The 19,367-nt window shown below is 40.2% G+C and overlaps 1 protein-coding gene across 1 annotated transcript in view; it reads left to right on the forward strand.

Moving 5' to 3' along the window:
* The window catches only part of LOC109932340 (mitogen-activated protein kinase 13-like), a 63,885-nt gene that overhangs the window by 17,652 nt on the left and 26,866 nt on the right, over positions 1-19,367 (forward strand). The window contains exons 3-5 of the mRNA XM_020531573.2: positions 10,592-10,650; positions 11,177-11,282; positions 14,612-14,641. Coding sequence (XP_020387162.1) covers positions 10,592-10,650; positions 11,177-11,282; positions 14,612-14,641 — 195 coding nt within the window. The remainder of the gene's footprint in view (positions 1-10,591; positions 10,651-11,176; positions 11,283-14,611; positions 14,642-19,367) is intronic.

Raw genomic sequence — 19,367 nt, forward strand, 5'->3', positions numbered from 1 at the left:
TCAAAGGCATTGGTGATTTAAATTAGACATTACAGGTACAGCTGGGCACTACTGGCTTTATTTGCCAAGTGTGATAAATTTACCATTTATGAGTGCACTGTGAACTAATGCTATTAATTTTCAATACCCTTCCAGCGCATTTTGTCTTTTAAGCTTTTAACAAAAAATCAAGTCAGTAAAAAGCACTGAATTATACTGCATGATAATGTTGGCTCAAGCTGCTTTCTGACTGTTTTTGCGCAATCACTAGAGCTGTGCACTTGATATTGACTGTTCTTGTTTCCAGATGTTAATGATTTTCACTTAGAGCATTGCAAAAAGTTGAAGTCAGGAATCACAACAATAGCAGTAACACTTACACGACAAAATTACTTACAACATGTTGAGTAGCTGAAGACGTTATCTCCGTTCTCCAGTTTATGTTTTTCATGTCATTCACTCAACCATAACAAATATTAAACCTGTATAGTCAATCATGAGCATATAGAAAGTCAGAGGTTTATTAAATCTCTATCAGTCAATCATGAACATAAAGAAAGCCTTAGATTTGTGGAAAGTAAATAGTCCAAAGTGCTGCCATTAGTGCCGACAGACTCGGAACTTTAGGCAGATGTATCTTGAACTCTCATTCAGAGACACAGGACAACATCTTCCCTTCCTCAGTTCTGATCAATTCTCATCCTACCGCTTATCAAATGTTTATTGGGATGAATAAAGTATGATATGAACATTGTTTGTGAGTCTTGACAGGACGAAGATTGCAGGTATAAGTAAACCTGGCCAAGTAAGTGTCAAGCATTTTTATTGGTCAGCATTGTGCCCAAACTGTTATGTTTTCTTACATGTGTAGAGTGTATTTTTGGAAGAGAAAATTAATTTTGGAAGTTTTGAGCATCAATGAGCAGTAAAAATACCATTAGTTAAACAATCACCATTAGTGATTCAGATATACTTGACAGCATAATAATGGGTTATTAAAAAAGTGATTGGCCATTTTTGGTTCAGTTTCTGGTCTAGTTTCATCTCATTACTGTTCCTCGTCTAAGATAGTATGTATGATCAGCTTTGAGGATTCTGAAAACTAGAAGCATCTATTTTCTTTTTATCTCTGCTGAATTTGGATTGGAATGGGAATAGCATGCATGTTGTCAAAGTATGACACTTTGATAAACCAAGTACAGGGTCCTTATCCATTGATCATTTCACTGCAAAGTTAATCAACAGTAGGCTGATGGGTCAAACAACTTTTTTATTCACTCATGAGACGTGGACATTGCTGGCTGGCCAGCATTTATTGTCCATCCCTAGCTGTCCTTCAGAAGGTTGTGGTGAGCTACCTATGTTGTAGGTTTGACCAACAATGTCTTTCGGGAGGGAATTCCAGGATTTTGACCCAGCGACAGTGAAGGAATGCCGATATATTTCTAAGTCAGGATATGTGAGTTGATTGTAGGGCAACTTGGTGTGCCATGTATTTGCTGCCCATGTCCTTCTAAATGGAAATGATCGTGGGTGTGAAAGGTGCTTTCTAAGGAGCATTGGTGTATTTCTGCAGTGCATCTTGTAGGTAGTGCACACTACTGCTACTGTGAAGTCTGTATGTACTTTGCATTGTTCAAATGCCCCTGTGACAAAGACGCCACAAGTCCACAGGAGAATATTGACCTCTATAACCTTTTATGTGCAAACAGTTGGATAATAGATGTTTGTGTACGTGGTGCCAATCAAGCAGGATGCTTAGTATTGGGTGGTGTCAAGCTTCTTGAGTGTTGGTTGGAGCAGCACCCATCCAGACAACAGGAGATTATTTCATCACACTATTGACATGTCCCTTGAAGATGATAGACAGATTTTGGGGAGTCAGGAGGTGAGTTATTCACCTCAGTATTTCTATCCTCTGACCTGTTCTTGTAGCCACTGTATTTTTTATGGTGAGTCCTGGTCAGTTTCTGCTCAATAGTAACCTGCAGGGTGTAGATAGTGGGAGATTCAGTGATATTAACAGCATTGAATGTCAAGGAGCGGTGGTAAGATTGTCTCTTATTGGAGATGATCAATGCCTAGCATTTGTGTGGTGTGAATGTTACTTGCCACTTATCAGCCCAACCCTGGGTATTGTCCACATCTTATTGCATTTGAACATGGACTGCTTCAGTATCTGAGGAATTGTGAATGGTGCTGAACATTGTGCAATCATCAGCGAACATCCCCACTTCTGACCTTATGATGGAGGGAAGGTCATCGATGAAGCAACTGAAGATGGTTGAGCCGAGGATGCTACCCTGAGGAACTCCTGCAGAGATGTCCTGGAGCTGACATGACTCCAACAATCACAACCATCTTCCAATTTGCCAGGTATCACTCCAACCAGCAGAGTTTTCCCCCTGATACCCATTGATTCCAGTTTTGCTAGGGCTCCTTGATGCCACACTTGGTAGAATGCAGATGCTAAGGACTGTCACTCCCTTGTCACCTCTGGAATTCAGCTCTTTTATCCATGTTTGAACCAAGGCTGTAATGAGGCCAGGAGCTGAGTGGCCCTGATGGAACCCAAACTGGGCATCAATGAGCAGGTTATTGCTGAGAAGGTGCTCCTTGATAGCACTGTTGATGACACCTTCCATCACTTTACCGATAATCAAGAGTAGACTGATGGGATGGTAATTGGCCAAGTTGGATTTGTGCTGCTTTTTACGTACAGGATGTAGCTGGCCAATTTTCCACATTATCAGTTGGATGCCAGTGTTGTAATTATTCTGGAAGAGCTTCCCTATTGGAGCGGCAGGTTCTGGAGCACAAGTCTTCAGTACTCTTGCCAGAATGTTGTCAGGGCCAGTAGCCTTTGCAGTATCCAGTATCTCCAACCACTTATTGATATCACATGGAGTGAATCGAATTAGATGAAGTCTGGTATGTGTGATGCTGGGGACCAGTGGAGGAGGCCAAGATGGATCACGCATATTGCACTTCTGGCTGAAGATTGCTGTGAAAGCTTCGGTCTTATCTTTTGCACTGGTGTGCTGGGCTCTTCCATCATTGAGGGTTGGGATGTTTGTGGAACGTCCTCCTGCAGTGAGTTGTTTAATTGTCTACCACCATTCACAAGTGGATGTGGCAGGACTGCAGAGCTTAGATCTGATCCATTGGTTGTAGGATCGCTTAGCTCTGTCTCTCACTTGCTGCTTCTGCTTTTTGACATGCAAGTAGTCCTGTTTGGTAGCTTCACCATGTTGACTCCTCATTTTTAGGTATGCCTGGTGCTGCTCCTGGCATGCCCTCCTACACTCTCCATTGAACCAGAGTTGATCCCCTGGCTTGATGGTAATGGTTGAGTCGGGGATATGCCGGGCCATGAGGTTACGGATTGTGCTGGAATACAGTTCTGCTGCTGTTGATGGCCCACAACACCTCATAGATGCCCAGTCTTGAGCTGCTAGATCTGTGTGAAGCCTGTCCCATTTAGCACAGTGATAGTGCTACACAATACAATGGAGGTTATTTTCCACGTGAAGGCGGGACTTTGTCTCCACACGGACTGTGCAGTCATCACTCTTTCCAATACTGTGATGGACAGATGCATCTGCAGCTGGCAGATTGGTCAGGATCACGTCAAGTATGTTTTCCCCTCTTGTTGGTTCTCTCATCACCTGCTGCAGACCCGGTTAAGCAACTACATCCTTTAGGACCTGGCCAGCTCGCAGTAGTACTGCTGCTGAGCCAGTCCTGGTGATGGATATGGTGATTGCAATGAGGTCAGCCAGGTGGACCTGATAGAATATGAGTTCCCTGATTGGGGTTATTAATCTGGTCCAATCAGGGAGCACTGGCTGACAGGTATAAACAGCAGTGTTAGGGATTCAGTTCACTCTGAGAGCTGGTTCTGAGGGAGTTGGATCGGTGTCAAGGACTCTCCATGTGTAAACAGAGAATGACTTTGTGACGGGATACTGGTCTCCATGGAGTTATTTCAGTGGACATTGAAATCTCCCACCCAGAGGACATTTTGTGCCCTTGCCACCCTCAATGCTTCCTCTAAGTGTTGTTCAATTTGGAGGGGTACTGATTTATCAGCTGAGAGAGGACAGTATGTGGTAATCAGCAGGAGGTTTCCTTGCCCATGTTTCACCTGAAGTCATGAGACTTCATGGAGTCCAGTTTCAATGTTGAGGACTCCCAGGGCAACACCCTCTAACTGTATACCACTGTGCCTGCACCTCTGCTGGGTCTGTCCTGTTGGTGGGACAGGACATATCCAGGGATGGTGATGGTGGTGTCTGGGACATTGTCAGGTATGATTCTGTGAGTTTGACTAGTCTGTGAGACAGCTCTCCCTATTATTACCCCACATGTTAGTAAAGACAACTTTGCAGGGTTGACAGGGCTGTTTTTGCTATTGTCATATCTGATGCCCAGGTTGATGTTAGGTAGTCCATCTGGTTTTATTTCTAGCAGTTGTTATACAACTGAGTGGCTTGCTAGGCCATTTCAGAGGGCAGTTGAGAGTCAACCACATTGCTGTCGGTCTGGAGTCACATGTAGGCCAGACCAGCTGAGGATGGCAGATTTCCTTCCCTGAAAGATGTTAGTGAGCCAGTTTACTAACCATTGACAATGGTTTCATAGGAATCAGTGGATTCTTAATTCCAGATATTTTTATTTAATTCAGATTCCATCATCTGCCATGGCATGATTTGAACCCAGTTCCCCAGAGCATTAGCTAAGTTTCTGGGTTAATTATCTCGCGATAATACCATAAGGCCATTTTGTCTCAATGCCATTTGGGGCTGGCCCCCATTCCAGTATAACTATTCTTCTGAGCAGCTAGACATCCTCCCAAACAAGGTGACCTTATATTCCTGCAATTACTGTGAGATTCTGCCCCCTTGTGGTAAAATATATCATCAGCAATTGATGTATTTTACAACAACTATAAGGGTGTTTTTTGTATGCATCTGTCATATCGGGTGGTATTTTACATTTTTATGGCTAAGAGTGAGTCTTGTTGAATTTGGAGTGATTCACACCACGAGACCAAGTAAGTTTTCTCATGGTATCTTATCAAACTCATTGAATAAATTGGTAATTCAAGTCTCATGCAAGTATCACCTCCAATTTCCACCCCATCTTACCATTTGCTATTCTTGGAACAACTTGCTACTCACTGGAGATCCCAGAATTGAGTGGTATCCCTGGCAGTATGTCATATTTTAAAGTCCGTTGTGCACTCAAACAAACGCTGTCAGCCAGGAGCTGCCCTGCACAATTCCTGACATCTGCGTCAGACAAGACTGACAGGGGAAAACTGGTGCTTTGCTTTGCATGCAGGATCCTGGAGGTCCTGCTGGATGGTGTGGTGTATAGACAGGATTTCTCTTCTCCAAGGATCAACAGAGGAGGTCAAGACACAAGACCATGCCAGCCTGGGTTGTCACCCGAGATAGTTCAGCACTCAGTCATCTGAGGAATGCCCACCACTATTGCAAGAAGGTCAAAGTCCACTCCGCCAGCATTAGTGCAACCACCTTCACTCCAATACCCCACACTCACTTTATCTACTGTACCCAACTCTCACCAAAGCTCGTGCTGTACCACTCCCACTATTGCCTGCAACATCTTCCACACTTGCCAACACCCACCTCAAGCTACAACACCACCAACCCTGCATGCCCTCTGCCCTGTCTAGTTGCTCACATCTAGTTGCTCACTCAAGACCCCTCCCCACCTGGACCAACAGCAATAGTTGTGTCACTCACTTCCGTCTTCTGTAATAACACCTTTTCTCTCATTCCAGCAGCAAAGCAGTCCACAATAGGACTGAAAGACTCAAGACAGGTGGTGTGCTGTAAATTGTTCGGCTCCTCATCCCTTATCAGCAAAGGATCCTGATCAGAACCTAGACTAACATTGGAGGCTGCCCTTTACTAACTGCACCCTTGAGGGGCAAAGCGCAAAAAGGTATTGCAAGGCAGGGATGCTGTGAGTGTTTTGGTAGGCTCCGAATGTGTGAGCGCTATGACAGTGAGCAAAGAGCCTAGATAATGCAGCCTGGTCCAATCTATGAGCTGGGTGCATGTCCCTGAGTGCAAACTCTCCTTGATAATTGCCAGTGCAGCCTGAGGTGTAGCAATAAAGTGAAGAAGTGTCCTGTAAATGGATCAAAGATGTGCCATGAAGGTTCACAGATGCCGCTACATCGGATGTCAATGTCTGTGGACACGTGAGTGCGTGTGGCCAGTGCCCATGGAATTTTCCAATGTTTAGGTGCCCGACATCCGACATGGAGGTTTTTGGAGCAAGTGGTGAGTTCAATCTGCTGAGAACCCACTCTGCTTTCCATATCAAGTTTTCCTGATGGCTAGTTTGTATTGAGAGTTTTATAAGTTCACAACCCATGATGATTTGGGCTCTTAACAAGGCATTTAACCAAAAAGAACATGTGCCAGTTGGGAATCTGCTGCTGCCAAACGAGGAATGCATACAAGATGTGGTGAGATGATTTAAGATTCTGCCCATCATATCTTTTGGAAGCATTGCAGTTGAATGAGACACATTTACAGAGTTAACAATTTAGTGTTCAAATGAGTTAAAGTAAATCAGAAGTAACTTGGAGACAATAAGGGCTGCAGATGCTGGAAGCCAGAGTCTATAGGTAGGAGGCTGGAAATGCGCAGCAGGTCAGACAGCGTCCAAGGAATGGGTAAGTCAATGTTTCAGGCCGAAACCCTTTATCAGGACTGATTGGCCTGAAACGTTGATTTACCTGTTCCTTGGATACTGTCTGACCTGCTGTGCTTTTCCAGCTTCATGACTATAGACTAAGTCAGAAGTAACTTAATTGAACGTACTTACGACAAGGAGTGAATAAAGCAGAAAATTTAAATCACTCAAATTTATTTCTTTTTCAAAGCTGCCAATGTACCAAACCACAAGTCGCAGAATGTAACATGATTAAGCTATTGCCAAATACTCTTCTAAATTGGGCCTCACGCTCTGAAAAGAAAAACGAGTCTTTGCAATAATTCCTCCATGGGCCAGAATCATTCAAGTTTGTAAAAAAAATGATTTTTATGCTTTTAAAGTCTAAGCAAGTGTTAAAATGTGGTTAGCAGTCCAAACCAAATTTATAATCTGGGTCTGTCCCTGTGGGGAGGGCAGGGGAAGCTGAAGCTACCCACCCACAAATGGCAAGTAGCCAATTAGGTCACATAAAGGCCTGATAAGGATACATTACTGACACAGGCTGGAATTTTCCAGTTGGCTGCTGAAAGAAAAATGGCTGAGGGACAGAGGTGACCTTGCTGAGGCAGACTTGTGGTCAACCTCTCCCTGGGATCTGTCATGGTCAGTTACAAACCCTTCAGGATCTCTCTCTGCTACCTACATCAGCTTCCATATTAACATAACAATCAGGGTGTTCAGTGAGTATTTGCTAATTATTGTTAATGATAATTCACACAATGAATAGTTTTTGAAAAAAATTACTTGAACTTCACGTGACTGAATGAAAGGATTGCACAAACAAATGAAAAACAGTGCTATCTAAACATGTTTCAGCAGGCAACTTATACTCTAAACTAGAGACAACAAATTTCCATTTAGCTTCCAATACAACTGAAGATCTTCTGCTATTCTTGTATTTTATGCTATCTCTTAAGTGTCCTCTGTATTCTCTGGAAATCAGTCCCAGTTTACACTTGGCTCCTGAGAGCTTGTTTCCTTTTTATTCTCCTAGCCAAGTAACTTCTAATCACAGAATTTAAGATTACACTGGAGATTCCTTCCAATAAGCCAAGTTAAGTGAACCTTCTGACTTTCTATAACTCTTCGCAAACTTTGATTTGAGCGTTAGCTCCCAGTCACGTTCTGTGTGGTGAATAGTAGTGTTAGCGTTTTATCTACTTCAGTTTCAGTACTGACTGCCTCTATCATCTACTGTCTGTCTGTCAATTTGCTACAGACTGTCTTGGTGTCTGACAGTTTCAGGGATATCTTGGAAACCCTGTTTACTTGAGGTTGCTATGGCTTTCAATGGACTTTCCCTTCTCAAAGCTCATCGCCATGGCAGTGTGACTCACGTGGACCTTGTCTCCAGGTAGAACTTTTAATTAGCTATCTTCTAGACACTTCCAACTCTATTCTCTTATGGAAATTAACAGACAGTTAATTCTGCTTTTTCTCCACAGATACTGCCAGACCTGCTGAGTGTTTTCAGTTTTTGCTTTTTGTTCATTTCCTTGTTGTTACCAGCTCATAGTTTCAGCAACATGGTAGGCAAAAATGTTTTGAGCAATAGGATACGAGATAAGAGTCTAACTACTGAAGAATGCAATTAGATGCCTGTTACAGAAAATTCTGGCACACTTGAGTATATTGAAGAAGATATAAACAGACAGAGCATCAGGAAATAATTATAATAATGGGAAACAATTTGATAAACAGTGGACTGGCAATTTTTTGTATCTTTTGAGAAATGTATGGAAAGATCACTACTATTTAATTGTGTGGTACATAGTAACAATTCCTGTCACAGCATAGCCCTTCCAGCTTTGCACACAGTGAGATACCATTGAAGAAGATAAACTTTTGATAATTAGATAGGGAAGAACATAGTACATGTCCAATTATTATTCTATATTCTATAGAGTGTTTGAATATATCATTGGAAATAACCTGTAATTATGCAATGTTTGTAGGTCTCAAGCATGTCTGGATTATTTCAGGGTAAATGAGATACTTTTGGAGTGTCATTACTATTGTGTGAAAATTAGTAGTCAATTTGAACAAAACAAGGCCCACAGACAAAAAAATTAGACAAATGTCAAAATAATAGGTGTAATTTTCCCAGTTACTGAATGATGTAGGCATTGATCAGAAAATTGGAAAAATCCTGTGAGATCGACAGTTATGAGATTTCCAACGTCAGGAGCAAAAAGTGAGATTCTCCATCATGAGCCTTTTTGCATAGATTAGCAACTAGAACAGCAACGTGAGAAAATAGAAGGCAACAGTTTCTGACGTAAAAGTCTTGAGTGGTAACCTCATAATTCTGGCCCTCCATCTTGGACACAGGCACCAACATCTCAGGGCAGGCTCCATGGGAGCAACCACCTGCACACATTTTCATTCCATCAGGACCACCAGGTTCCTGTCATCAAAGTGGGATGACAACTTTCCTCCATCCAGTGTGTTTGGGCCAATTGACAGGAACTGTGCAGGCAGCTGATTGTTGGCTTGGTGCATGTTGGGCTTTAAAGATATTGCTGGTGCCAGGGATCCTGGCTTGTCCAGGCAGTAGCCAGAGCTTCTGCCAACGAGACGTGATGTAAAATAATGAGGTGAGTTCAGAATTATAACATGGAAAATATCACAAGACTTCAGAGAGAGAAATTCTCCATAAAACACACCAAAATTGACACTTAGCCAATTTCTGGTAAGTTTCAGACAAATATGTTTTGTCAGTCTCAGTGATAAATATTGGCCAGAACAAAGGAAGAACTATGTCACCATGAGGTCTACTTTGCTTACCTGTACTTTCAAATGGGGTGGAAAATATGATACTACTACCTATGCAGTGCTGCTTTAATACTGTACTGAAATGTCAGTGTGGATTATATGGACGAGACCTGAAAATTGAGCTGAAATGAATTGAGCAGCTATCCTTGGATGTCCAAAGTCTCCATCATGCTTACCATCAAGGAAACATAAATGAAGAATGTAACTTGTTTAACTAGAATAGACAAAAAAACTGATGTATTCCTAATGAATAAATAATGGTGTTAGAGAGGTTTTTGGTTGAAATACCCAAAAAGCATTTCAAAGGGCACTGTTAGCTGAATAAAGTATAATGAAACATTTACATGTAATTCATATATTTGTTAATTTACGTGAGTACTTTGAATATATGTTGTGAACAATTATTTTGCTGTGATATCTGTTTGCTTTCGGTACTGTGAAATCATTGTGAAGACTTATTTATACAGTGAACATTTCGAGCTAGTTAGTGGGGCATTTTAGATTGCTCTTTCAAAGACCTATAGAAGAAAATATTGCTTTGCTTCCCTTTTCTTCCTCAGCAATACCTATTTTCCTGCAAGATTCACTATTTTGAATTGGTGGCAGTTGAAACTACTTTAAATTGCATCTTTGATGGCTTGATGCATTTTCACAGGACAGGACTGACTGACAGGTTCACATTCTTGTGCATCATTATGTCTGACCTTGGACAAATGAGGTCAACTGACTGAATTGAGACAACACCCCAAATCCTTTAGAAGTACACTTCAAATAAAAATCTAGAACATTCATTTTTGATTAAAGAAAAATGTGTGTCCTATAAGCAGGAAATGGAGCTTGGAAAACCTGACCTGGACAAAGAAAAAGAATTTGAAAAGTTTTCCTCAGATGTCTTGACAATTGATAAGACAATTTCATTTTGTCTAACGATTTTCTGAGGTTGAGGTATGTGGTCAAGTTTCGGAAACAAAATAAGTAACTCCGTTTATAACAGAATACATTTAGTTTTCATAAGAGTTGGTGAAAAATGGTTAATGCAAGACAGATCCTGCCTAAATACTGTACAATTCATTTCCAGGTTATTGGTCTCATTGATGTCTTCACACCAGCTCTTACACTGGATGGATTTACTGATATGTAAGTGCTGTGAAAATATACAGTGTATGTCACATAGCAGCCAAAATCACATCAAGCCGTTAAGATTATCAGTTATGCAGTTTCCATGCAGATAATGCTTAATCAGATAATACCTGAGAATGACAACCAACTCATCTTATTACAAGGAATGATATACGTTAAAATAAGCATTGGTCTGGGATTGAAGTGGTGACCCACAGCTGAAATTTGATAGCACGCCTTCAGAAGAATGATGTTTCATTATGCATTGCTTTTGTATTGTCAAGTCCCTGAGATCAATGATTGCTTTTTCCCAGGTTGCCTTTGCCCAAATTAGTTTAAGTGTTGATTGGTGTTTTATGGCTTAAAATTTGATAGAATTGGAATCAAGGATTGGTACATTATACTAGATTATTTTTAAATAGCTGCACTGATCTAAACACATGTAATCCGATTTTCAAGTGGTACACGTTGACTGAATTTATGTAGCTAATAGTCATTTAATGTAAACAATTGATCACTTTATCTTGAATTATTTTGTCTTTAGCTACTTAGTTATGCCGTTTATGGATGCTGATTTGAGCAAAGTCATGGGAAAGCTAACAGAAGAAAAAATTCAATATCTTTTATATCAGATATTGAAAGGTCTTAAGGTAAGAAACAAAAAGATATTGATAACTTGATTTTTTGGAAGCATTGTTTCAAAGCATTATGAAAAGCATAAAAATAAATATATAAAATGAAAGTACAATACATTATAACTATTTTAATGCACAAATATGTAAAAGCAACATTGTGCAAGTTGAGTCATGTCAAATGGCCTTTTGCTCATTTTCTGAATGGTATCAGATACTATGGTAATGATGAATCACTGAGTCAGCCCTTGCATAAATGCGTGAAGGGGAACAACAATTCAGTACCCTAGTAATGAGAGCAGACAAGTGGGATTAATTGGAAAGTTCTACAGATGAGCAACACAGACACTTCAGAGCGGATGACGTTCTGTGATTCCATGTAAAACATTAACATTATTAAAATATAATGCTTTTGCTAATGGACTGCTTCAGAAAAATTGTTGTTTCCTGTCTTTTTCCTGTCTTTCTTATTGAATGCCTTTGCATTTCTCCTGTTGGACCTTCACTTGTTACATTGTGAAATGTATGCTGAGATTTCAGTTATGAGGATTTGCAGGCTCATTTACAGTATTAATATTATTTTCAATAGTGGTGTCTAAACATTTATTAAGGATGAAGCCATCGAATGGAACATCTGTTGGTGCCCAGTAAAGACAGATATCATTGTGCTACATGAATTCTATGAAATACAATTTTTTTTTAACACAGTCAGGCTTCTTTGCATATGTAACGTACTCTCTCCATCTATCCTTGCCTTTATTTTGCTCCTAGCAACTAAATCAGATTTCTCAGTTTTCAAAGAAAGAGATTTTGTGTCCACAATCAAAAGGAAACATGCTGCTTGAAAGCAAGATTCATTATAATGTTGTGCTGTTTAGATTTGCTGGATTTCCCTTTTGATTTTCTGAAATTCTAGCTGAATCATAAGAAAATGTCTGCATCTCAGTGTGAACAGCCGGGATGTTCCCGCTGTCTAAACTAGGAATCTCAGTGCGAACAGCTAGGATGTTCCAGTTCTCTGAACTGGCAATCTCAGTGTGAACAACTGGGATGTTTCAGCTGTCTAAACTGGGAATCTCAGGGGGAGCAAGGATTGATTAGGGACAGTCAGCATGGGAAACTGTTTCTGACAAACTTGATTGAGTATTTTAATGAAGTAGCCAATAGGATTGATGAGGGCAGAGTAGTAGACGTTGTTTACTTGGACTTAGTAAAGTCTTTGACAAGGTTCTACATGGTAGACTAGTTAGTAAAGTTAGAACACAAGGGTTTCAGGGTGAGCTTACCAATTGGATACAAAATCGACTTCATGGTAGGAGACAGAGTGTGATGGGGGAGGGTTGTTTTTTGCATTGGAGGCCTATGACCAGCAGTGTTCCACAAGATTGGCATTGGATCCATTTTTGTTTGTCATTTATATAAATGATTTGGATGAGAATGCACGAGGCATGGTTAATAAGTTTGCAGATGACACCAAAATTGGTGATATAGTGGACAGTGAAGAAGATTACAAAGAGATCTTGATCATTTGGGTCAATGGCTGAGGAGGGACAGGTGGATAAATGTGATGTATTGCATTTTGGTAATACAAAGGTAGGACTTATACAATTAACAGGAGGGCCCTGGGTAGTATAGTAGAACAGAGAGACGTAGGATTCAGGTACATAACTCTTTGAAATTTGTGTCACAGGTAGACAAGATGGCTAAGAAGCTGTTTAGCACACTTGCCTTCATTGCTCAGACTTTTGAGTATAGGAGTTAGGACGACATGTTGAGGTTGTGCAGGACATTGGTGAGGCCTCTTCTGGAGTACTGTGTGCAGTTCTGGACACCTTGTTATAGGAAGGACATTATTAAGCTGGAGAGGGTTCAGAAGAGATTTGCCAGGATGTTGTTGGGATTGGATAGTTTGAGATATAAAAAGGCTGGGTCATTTTTCACTGGAGCGAAGGAGGTTGAGGGATGACCTTATTGTGGTTTATAAAATCATGAGGGGCATGGATAAGGTGAATGACAAGGGTCTTTTCCCTAGGGTGAGGGAGTTCAGAACTAAGGGGTATATTTTTAAGGTGAGAGAACAACTTAAAAAGGACATGAGGGGCAACTTTTTTTACACAGAGTGGTTCATGTGTGGAATGAACTGCCAGAAAAAGGGGTGGATGTAGGAACAGTTACAACGCTTAAAAGACATTTGGATAAGTTCATGAATAGGAAAGGTTTGGAGGGATAAGGGCAGGCAGGTGGGACTAGTTTAGGGAACATAACCGGCATGGACTGGTTGGACCAGAGGGTCTGTTTCCATGTTGTATGACTCTGTGATTCAGTGGATAGATTAGTTTGTTGGGCATTGCTAACCTTTAGGCCCAAGATCATGAGAAAATTTATGTCAATGATGCTGTTTTTGTGTTGATCTACAGTGGGAGCTAAATATGTAATGAAAAGAAATGTGAAGTTAATTGTTGCCAAGTCATTCCTACTCATTAGAACATTGAGAACATTAGAACATTGTGCTAAGTGGGATTTTGCTTTTTGACATGAATTCATAAGTAGAGATTATGTAAAAGAAAAGAAGATAAGCAGCACTAAGAAAACACACATGGAAGTTTTCATCATGGCTCATGTTGTTGTTGATAATAGCCCAGGCCTTTTTTTTGTATGTTAGGATAACATTCAGAAATACAATCAGAAAATAAAATGCAAAAACATCTTTAACACTGGTTTATGAGACCCCAGGAAGTCCATTATACCAGGATACCATTGGGCATTTCAGACATCTGGTCCAGCAGCACAGTTCAAGTAGTGGCTATTGAAATCTATCTGAATTTCCACGTTTAAGGCAAATGCTGCATGATTATATGATGCCTGTTCTATTCTGTTTTTTTTTAAGAAAGGGCTGCTGTGATGACCATCTCCCTCCAAAGGGAGACCCTGGCAGCAAATTGCAAATATTCTTATCTCTTCTAATTTTGAGGATAATTCAGAAAGATGTGAATGCTGTATGGATGTGGCCATCCTTCATTTTTTCTTTTCTCTTCTAATAAGCTGTAGGAATTTAGAGCAGTCAGTGTGCCAAATTGGGCTCATGAAACTATTTTGTATTACTCTGTAACATAGCATGTTTGCAGATCGATGCTACACCATGTACTTGCCTTATGGATTTTTTTCCATTTCATCTATTTCGAAACTACTGGCCCAATTTTAATTCACAAAATCCCTTTCACTTGCACAGAATTTAAACTGAACTTTCTGATTTGATGAATTTACTATGATTAAAACAAGAACATTTTAATTAAGTGAAATAATTATAACAATATTTTGATGATAGATATTGTTCATTTTTCTTTCAGTATATTCATTCAACTGGAATAATCCATAGGGTAAGCTGATTTAAAATATGTCTTATTAGGAAGAATATAGAGAATCGATGTATCACCTGGGGGAAAGTTTCATTTATCTGTTATATATTTGGGTAATATGTAGAGTACAAAGCTGTCTGACTTGTGAATATCTGCTTCAGATGGTTGTGGAGGTGGGGGAGTGTGATCTATAGGGACAATGGTTCATATGTATTATATTACTTAATATGTTAGAAAATAATAAAGCCCATGTTATTGATAGAAATAATTTCTGTTGATCACTAGACTATTATGTACTTGTACTTAATCTGCTGTAATGGGTTCACCATTTGGCAGCCTTGTAAACAAAGCACATGTGACTTTGTTTTGTCCTGAAGGTGTGTAACTTGCTAGAGGCGGGAGGTTGAGAGGTTTATAAAAATACAGTAGATTGCAGTCTGTGTCCACCTGTGAAGCTTCACAGCCTTCTTCCAAAAGCAGGGGTTGACTTCAGCGGCAAGTATAAGATGTGTCAAACCAGGCAGCAAAAAGGAATGTAAATATTCGGCCTTATCTTCGAGACACAGAACAAACGTAGATTGCTTACATGGAAAGACACAAAAGCTGAACTGTTCTTGGGAGAGGAATATTTTCATTATTTTACTTGCGAAATTCAGTTTGATCCAGTGTCTTGCAGTGCAAAACTTGTGCCAAAATAAATCACTTTCTGACCATCTAACCGTACTCAGCATGGAACCAAGTGATGTACCCTATATTAAATTCCATTGCAAAATTCAAGGAATTTTCCTTCCTGTATTATAAGCCATAGTAAATAAACAAATTAGGTGATCATTAATCTGTATTTGACTAATTGAGATGCGTAACTCCATAGAAACTGTTTGCAAATCCATCGAAATCATTCATGTTAGCTCATCTGAAAACTATTCATTTATTAACACAACACAGACTTTTTTCAAATGTGCACCAGCTACAACTGCCATTAAAGCACTTTCACTCTCCATCAGTATCTCTACCTTGAATTTCATTGAATGAAAAAGTCCCAACAAAACCACTGTAGGTTATGGCAATCCCCGTTGGTATGGGAAAATATACTGCCCATAGAACTTTGACCACTGCATAGTTTTATAATTCACATAAACGGTAAGAAAAGTGTTAATAATCAGGGCAAAAAATGCCACATATATTTTGCTGTAAATTCTTAATGTGGTTTTAATAAATTGCTTTTTTAAAGTTGTAAATCATCTTTTTTCATGAAACTATAAAGTTCAGTGTTGTTTCCCCAAGGTGTGTTTGAATTGATACAGTCATTCTGCATTTCTCATTTTTAACAATTGATGATTTTGAAACTGTAATAAACCAGGAACTGACAAAATTTATTATCAGAAGTGGCTTGGGGGTCAGAGGGTGAGATGCTTGATTTATATGACGAATGTAGACTCAGTCAAAAGTTGCAGAAAATGGGAACAAAAACAAAATTGCTGGAAAGGCTCAGCAGGTCTGGCAGCATCTGTGAAGGAAAAAACAGAGTTAACGTTTCGGGTCCGCTGACCCTTCCTCAGAGCAGAAAATGGGGCTGCCTTATACATTGGGGCAGCTTATACAGCACTCTTTATAGTATTAATTACCAACTTCTTACTTTTTGTGTGACCGTGGACTGGAAACATAAGGGTGGTAAGTGGCTTGAGCTGGCAGCTTTTGGTCCTCATTGGCATCCTATTTTGCTGATCTGCTGTAGAGCTAAACCAGTGTCATAAATTCAGTCCTATGTAAGAGTTTTTTTTATCATGGATGTGCAACTCAGAATTCCAGAAGGCTTTGAAACTTGTATTGCTTTTTAAATGGAGGAAGTACAGTGTAGTATAAATTTAGCTATCACTCTTGCTTCTGTATAATTTTAGTTCTTCATAAATACAGAATCATGAGTTTGTTGGCCAATGCCGACTGTTTATTACTCTTGTGTTTTCTATCACTTGGGGAAATCTGGAAATGTGGCATCCACTACAGCACCTGGCATGTATTCCATTAGTGAAATGTCCATTGTTCACTCCAAAGGCTTGCTGTGCTGCATGTTTTATATATTAATGCCACTTTTTAGTTTCTAACAAGGTCATATTTGAGCTACACTGGTTGGCATTGCACAAGATACTCAAGGAGGAGAACCAGTATGAGTCAGTAACAAATGTAAATTGACAATTTGTGTTCAAAGGAGCCAAAACGTATTGGCTTGATTCTTGTGTTATAAAGCTTTCTTGATTCTGTTCCACTGTACTGCTCAATGTCATTGCTGCTGCAGGGAAATAGGGTAGGAAGTCTTAATTACATATTTCAGCCACTGTATCCAACTTTTGATACGTTCTTTACAATCTTATCTTCCAAGCAGGAATCTGTATCCTACTACGTTTCAGTGTCTGTGAGGGATAAGAAACCAGTCAATATCCTTGTCTTGTAAACTAAAGTATTACAACTTGTCATAAAGATAGAAGAGGAGCGAGATTGGGGCTAGTGGTATTGTTACTGGACAACTGCTCCACAGACTGTGGCTAATGCTTTGGGGTCATTGATATAAATCCCATCACAGTTGATGGCATTAAGAGCTAGTGCAATGTTAACCATTGTTGATTGTCATAAAAATTCATCTGGTACACTAGGGAAGGAAATCTGCTGCTTTTTGCCTGATCTGGCCTACATGTGATTCCAGATCCATGGCATTGTAGTTGATTCTTAACTGTCACCTGAAACGACACAGCAAGCCATTCAGTTGTATTTAATCATGACAAACCTGATAAAAGGAATGAAACCAGATGGGATACCAAGTCACTGGATAAAGCAAAGCCAGTTAGTAATGTCCAGCTCTGTGAACGCTGCTTCTCACTAACATCTGGGGCCTATGCCAAAGTTGGGAGAACTGTCGCCCAGATCAGTCAAATAACAGCCTGTCATGGCCCTCTGAATTATATCTTACAATATCCCAGATGCCATCAGTGTAGTTCAAGTGCCTTCCCAGCAGCACTGCAACATGCAGTCTCTCTTTGTCCAACTGACTGTGTAACTTTTGAAGTCCTCTTCAGTGAGACATGAACTCTATGACCTGGTGAAAACCTTACAATAAAAACTCCTCCCCCTCCCCATTGTTGGGTGAAACTGAACATTACAAATGTTTTGAAACAGTGAAATGTAGCACCCTTGGAAGTGAGTGAACCCTGAAGGATACATTCTCACAGAAAACTGGAATGAATTTAATCACACAATGAAGACTTGTGCTTCAGGACTAGCTGTGCCCCTTACCAAGCTGTTCCAGAACAGTTAGGATACTGGCATTGACTTGGCAACCCATAGCTGAGATATTAGTGTCATTGACAGCCACGGGTGAGGTGCTGGAAGACCAGAGTGTGGCTAATGTGGTGCCATTATTTAAGAAAGGCTGCAAGGGAAAAATAGGGAACTACAGACTGGTGAGCCTAACATCAGTGGTGGGTAAGTTGTTGGACAAATTTCTGAGAGGCAGGATCTACATGCATGTGGAAAGGCAAGGACTGGTTAGGGATAGTCTATGGCTTTGTGCATGGGAAATTGTGTCTGAAATATTTGATTGAGTTTTTTGAAGAGGTGATCAAGAAGATAGATGAAGGCAGAACAGTAGATAGAATTTAAATCAGATAAATATGAGATGTTGTATTTTGGTAAGACAAATCAGGGCAGGACTTATACAGTTAATGATCGGGCCCCTGGGGATTGTTGTCGAACAGAGAGAGACCTGGAGGTGCAGGTACGTAGTTCCTTGAAAGTGGCATCACAGGTAGACAGGGTAGTTAAGAACATGTTTGGCATGCTTGCCTTCATCAGTCAGAGCATTGATTATAGGAGTTGGGACATCATGTTACAGCTGTACAGGATATTGGTAAGGTCATATTTGGAATACTGTATACAATTCTGATCACCTAGCTATAGGAAGGATGCTGTTAAACTGGAAAGGGTGCAGAAAAGATTTACAAAGATGTCACTGGTACTGGAGGGATGACAGCGACATTTTTCCTTGGAATGTCGGAGGCTGAGGGGTGACCTTATAGAGGTTTATAAAATCATGAGGGTCATAGATAAGGTGAAAGTGTCTTTTCACGGGGTAGGGGGAGTCCAAAACCAGAGAGCATAGGTTTAAGGTGTGGGGAAAGATTTAAAAGGGACCTGAGGGGCAATGTTTTCACACAAAGGGTGGTACATACATGAATGAGTTGCCAGAGAAAGTGGTAGAGGTGGGTACAATCACATTTAAAAGACATTTGAACGGGTATATAGATGGGAAAGGTATAGAGGGATATGTGCCATACACAGACAAATGGAAACCTGGTCAGCATGGACGAATTGGCCTGAGGGTCTTTTTCTGTGCTGTACGATTCTACGATTTTAAATGAAAAATTGCCCAGGTATGTGCTGTCCTCAAAAAGCAGGACAAATTCAACCAGGCCAATTACTACTGCTCTTTCAGTTTACTCTCAGTTGTAATTAAAGTGATGGAATGTACTGTTGACAGTGACATAAAGCAACACTTAGCAATAACCTGCTTGCTGATGCTCAGTCTGGGTTCTGCTAGGGTCACACAGCTTCTAACCTCATCACAGCCTTTGTCCAAACATAGTCAAAAAAGCTGAATTTTTGAAGTGATGATAACTGTCTTTTACATTGAGGCAGCATTTGACAAATCAAGGATCCCTAGTAAAACTAGACTCAGTGGGAGTCACAGAAAATATTT

The sequence above is a fragment of the Rhincodon typus genome, chromosome 25 (genome assembly GCF_021869965.1).
Source record: "Rhincodon typus isolate 14 chromosome 25, sRhiTyp1.1, whole genome shotgun sequence".
NCBI lineage: Eukaryota > Metazoa > Chordata > Chondrichthyes > Orectolobiformes > Rhincodontidae > Rhincodon > Rhincodon typus.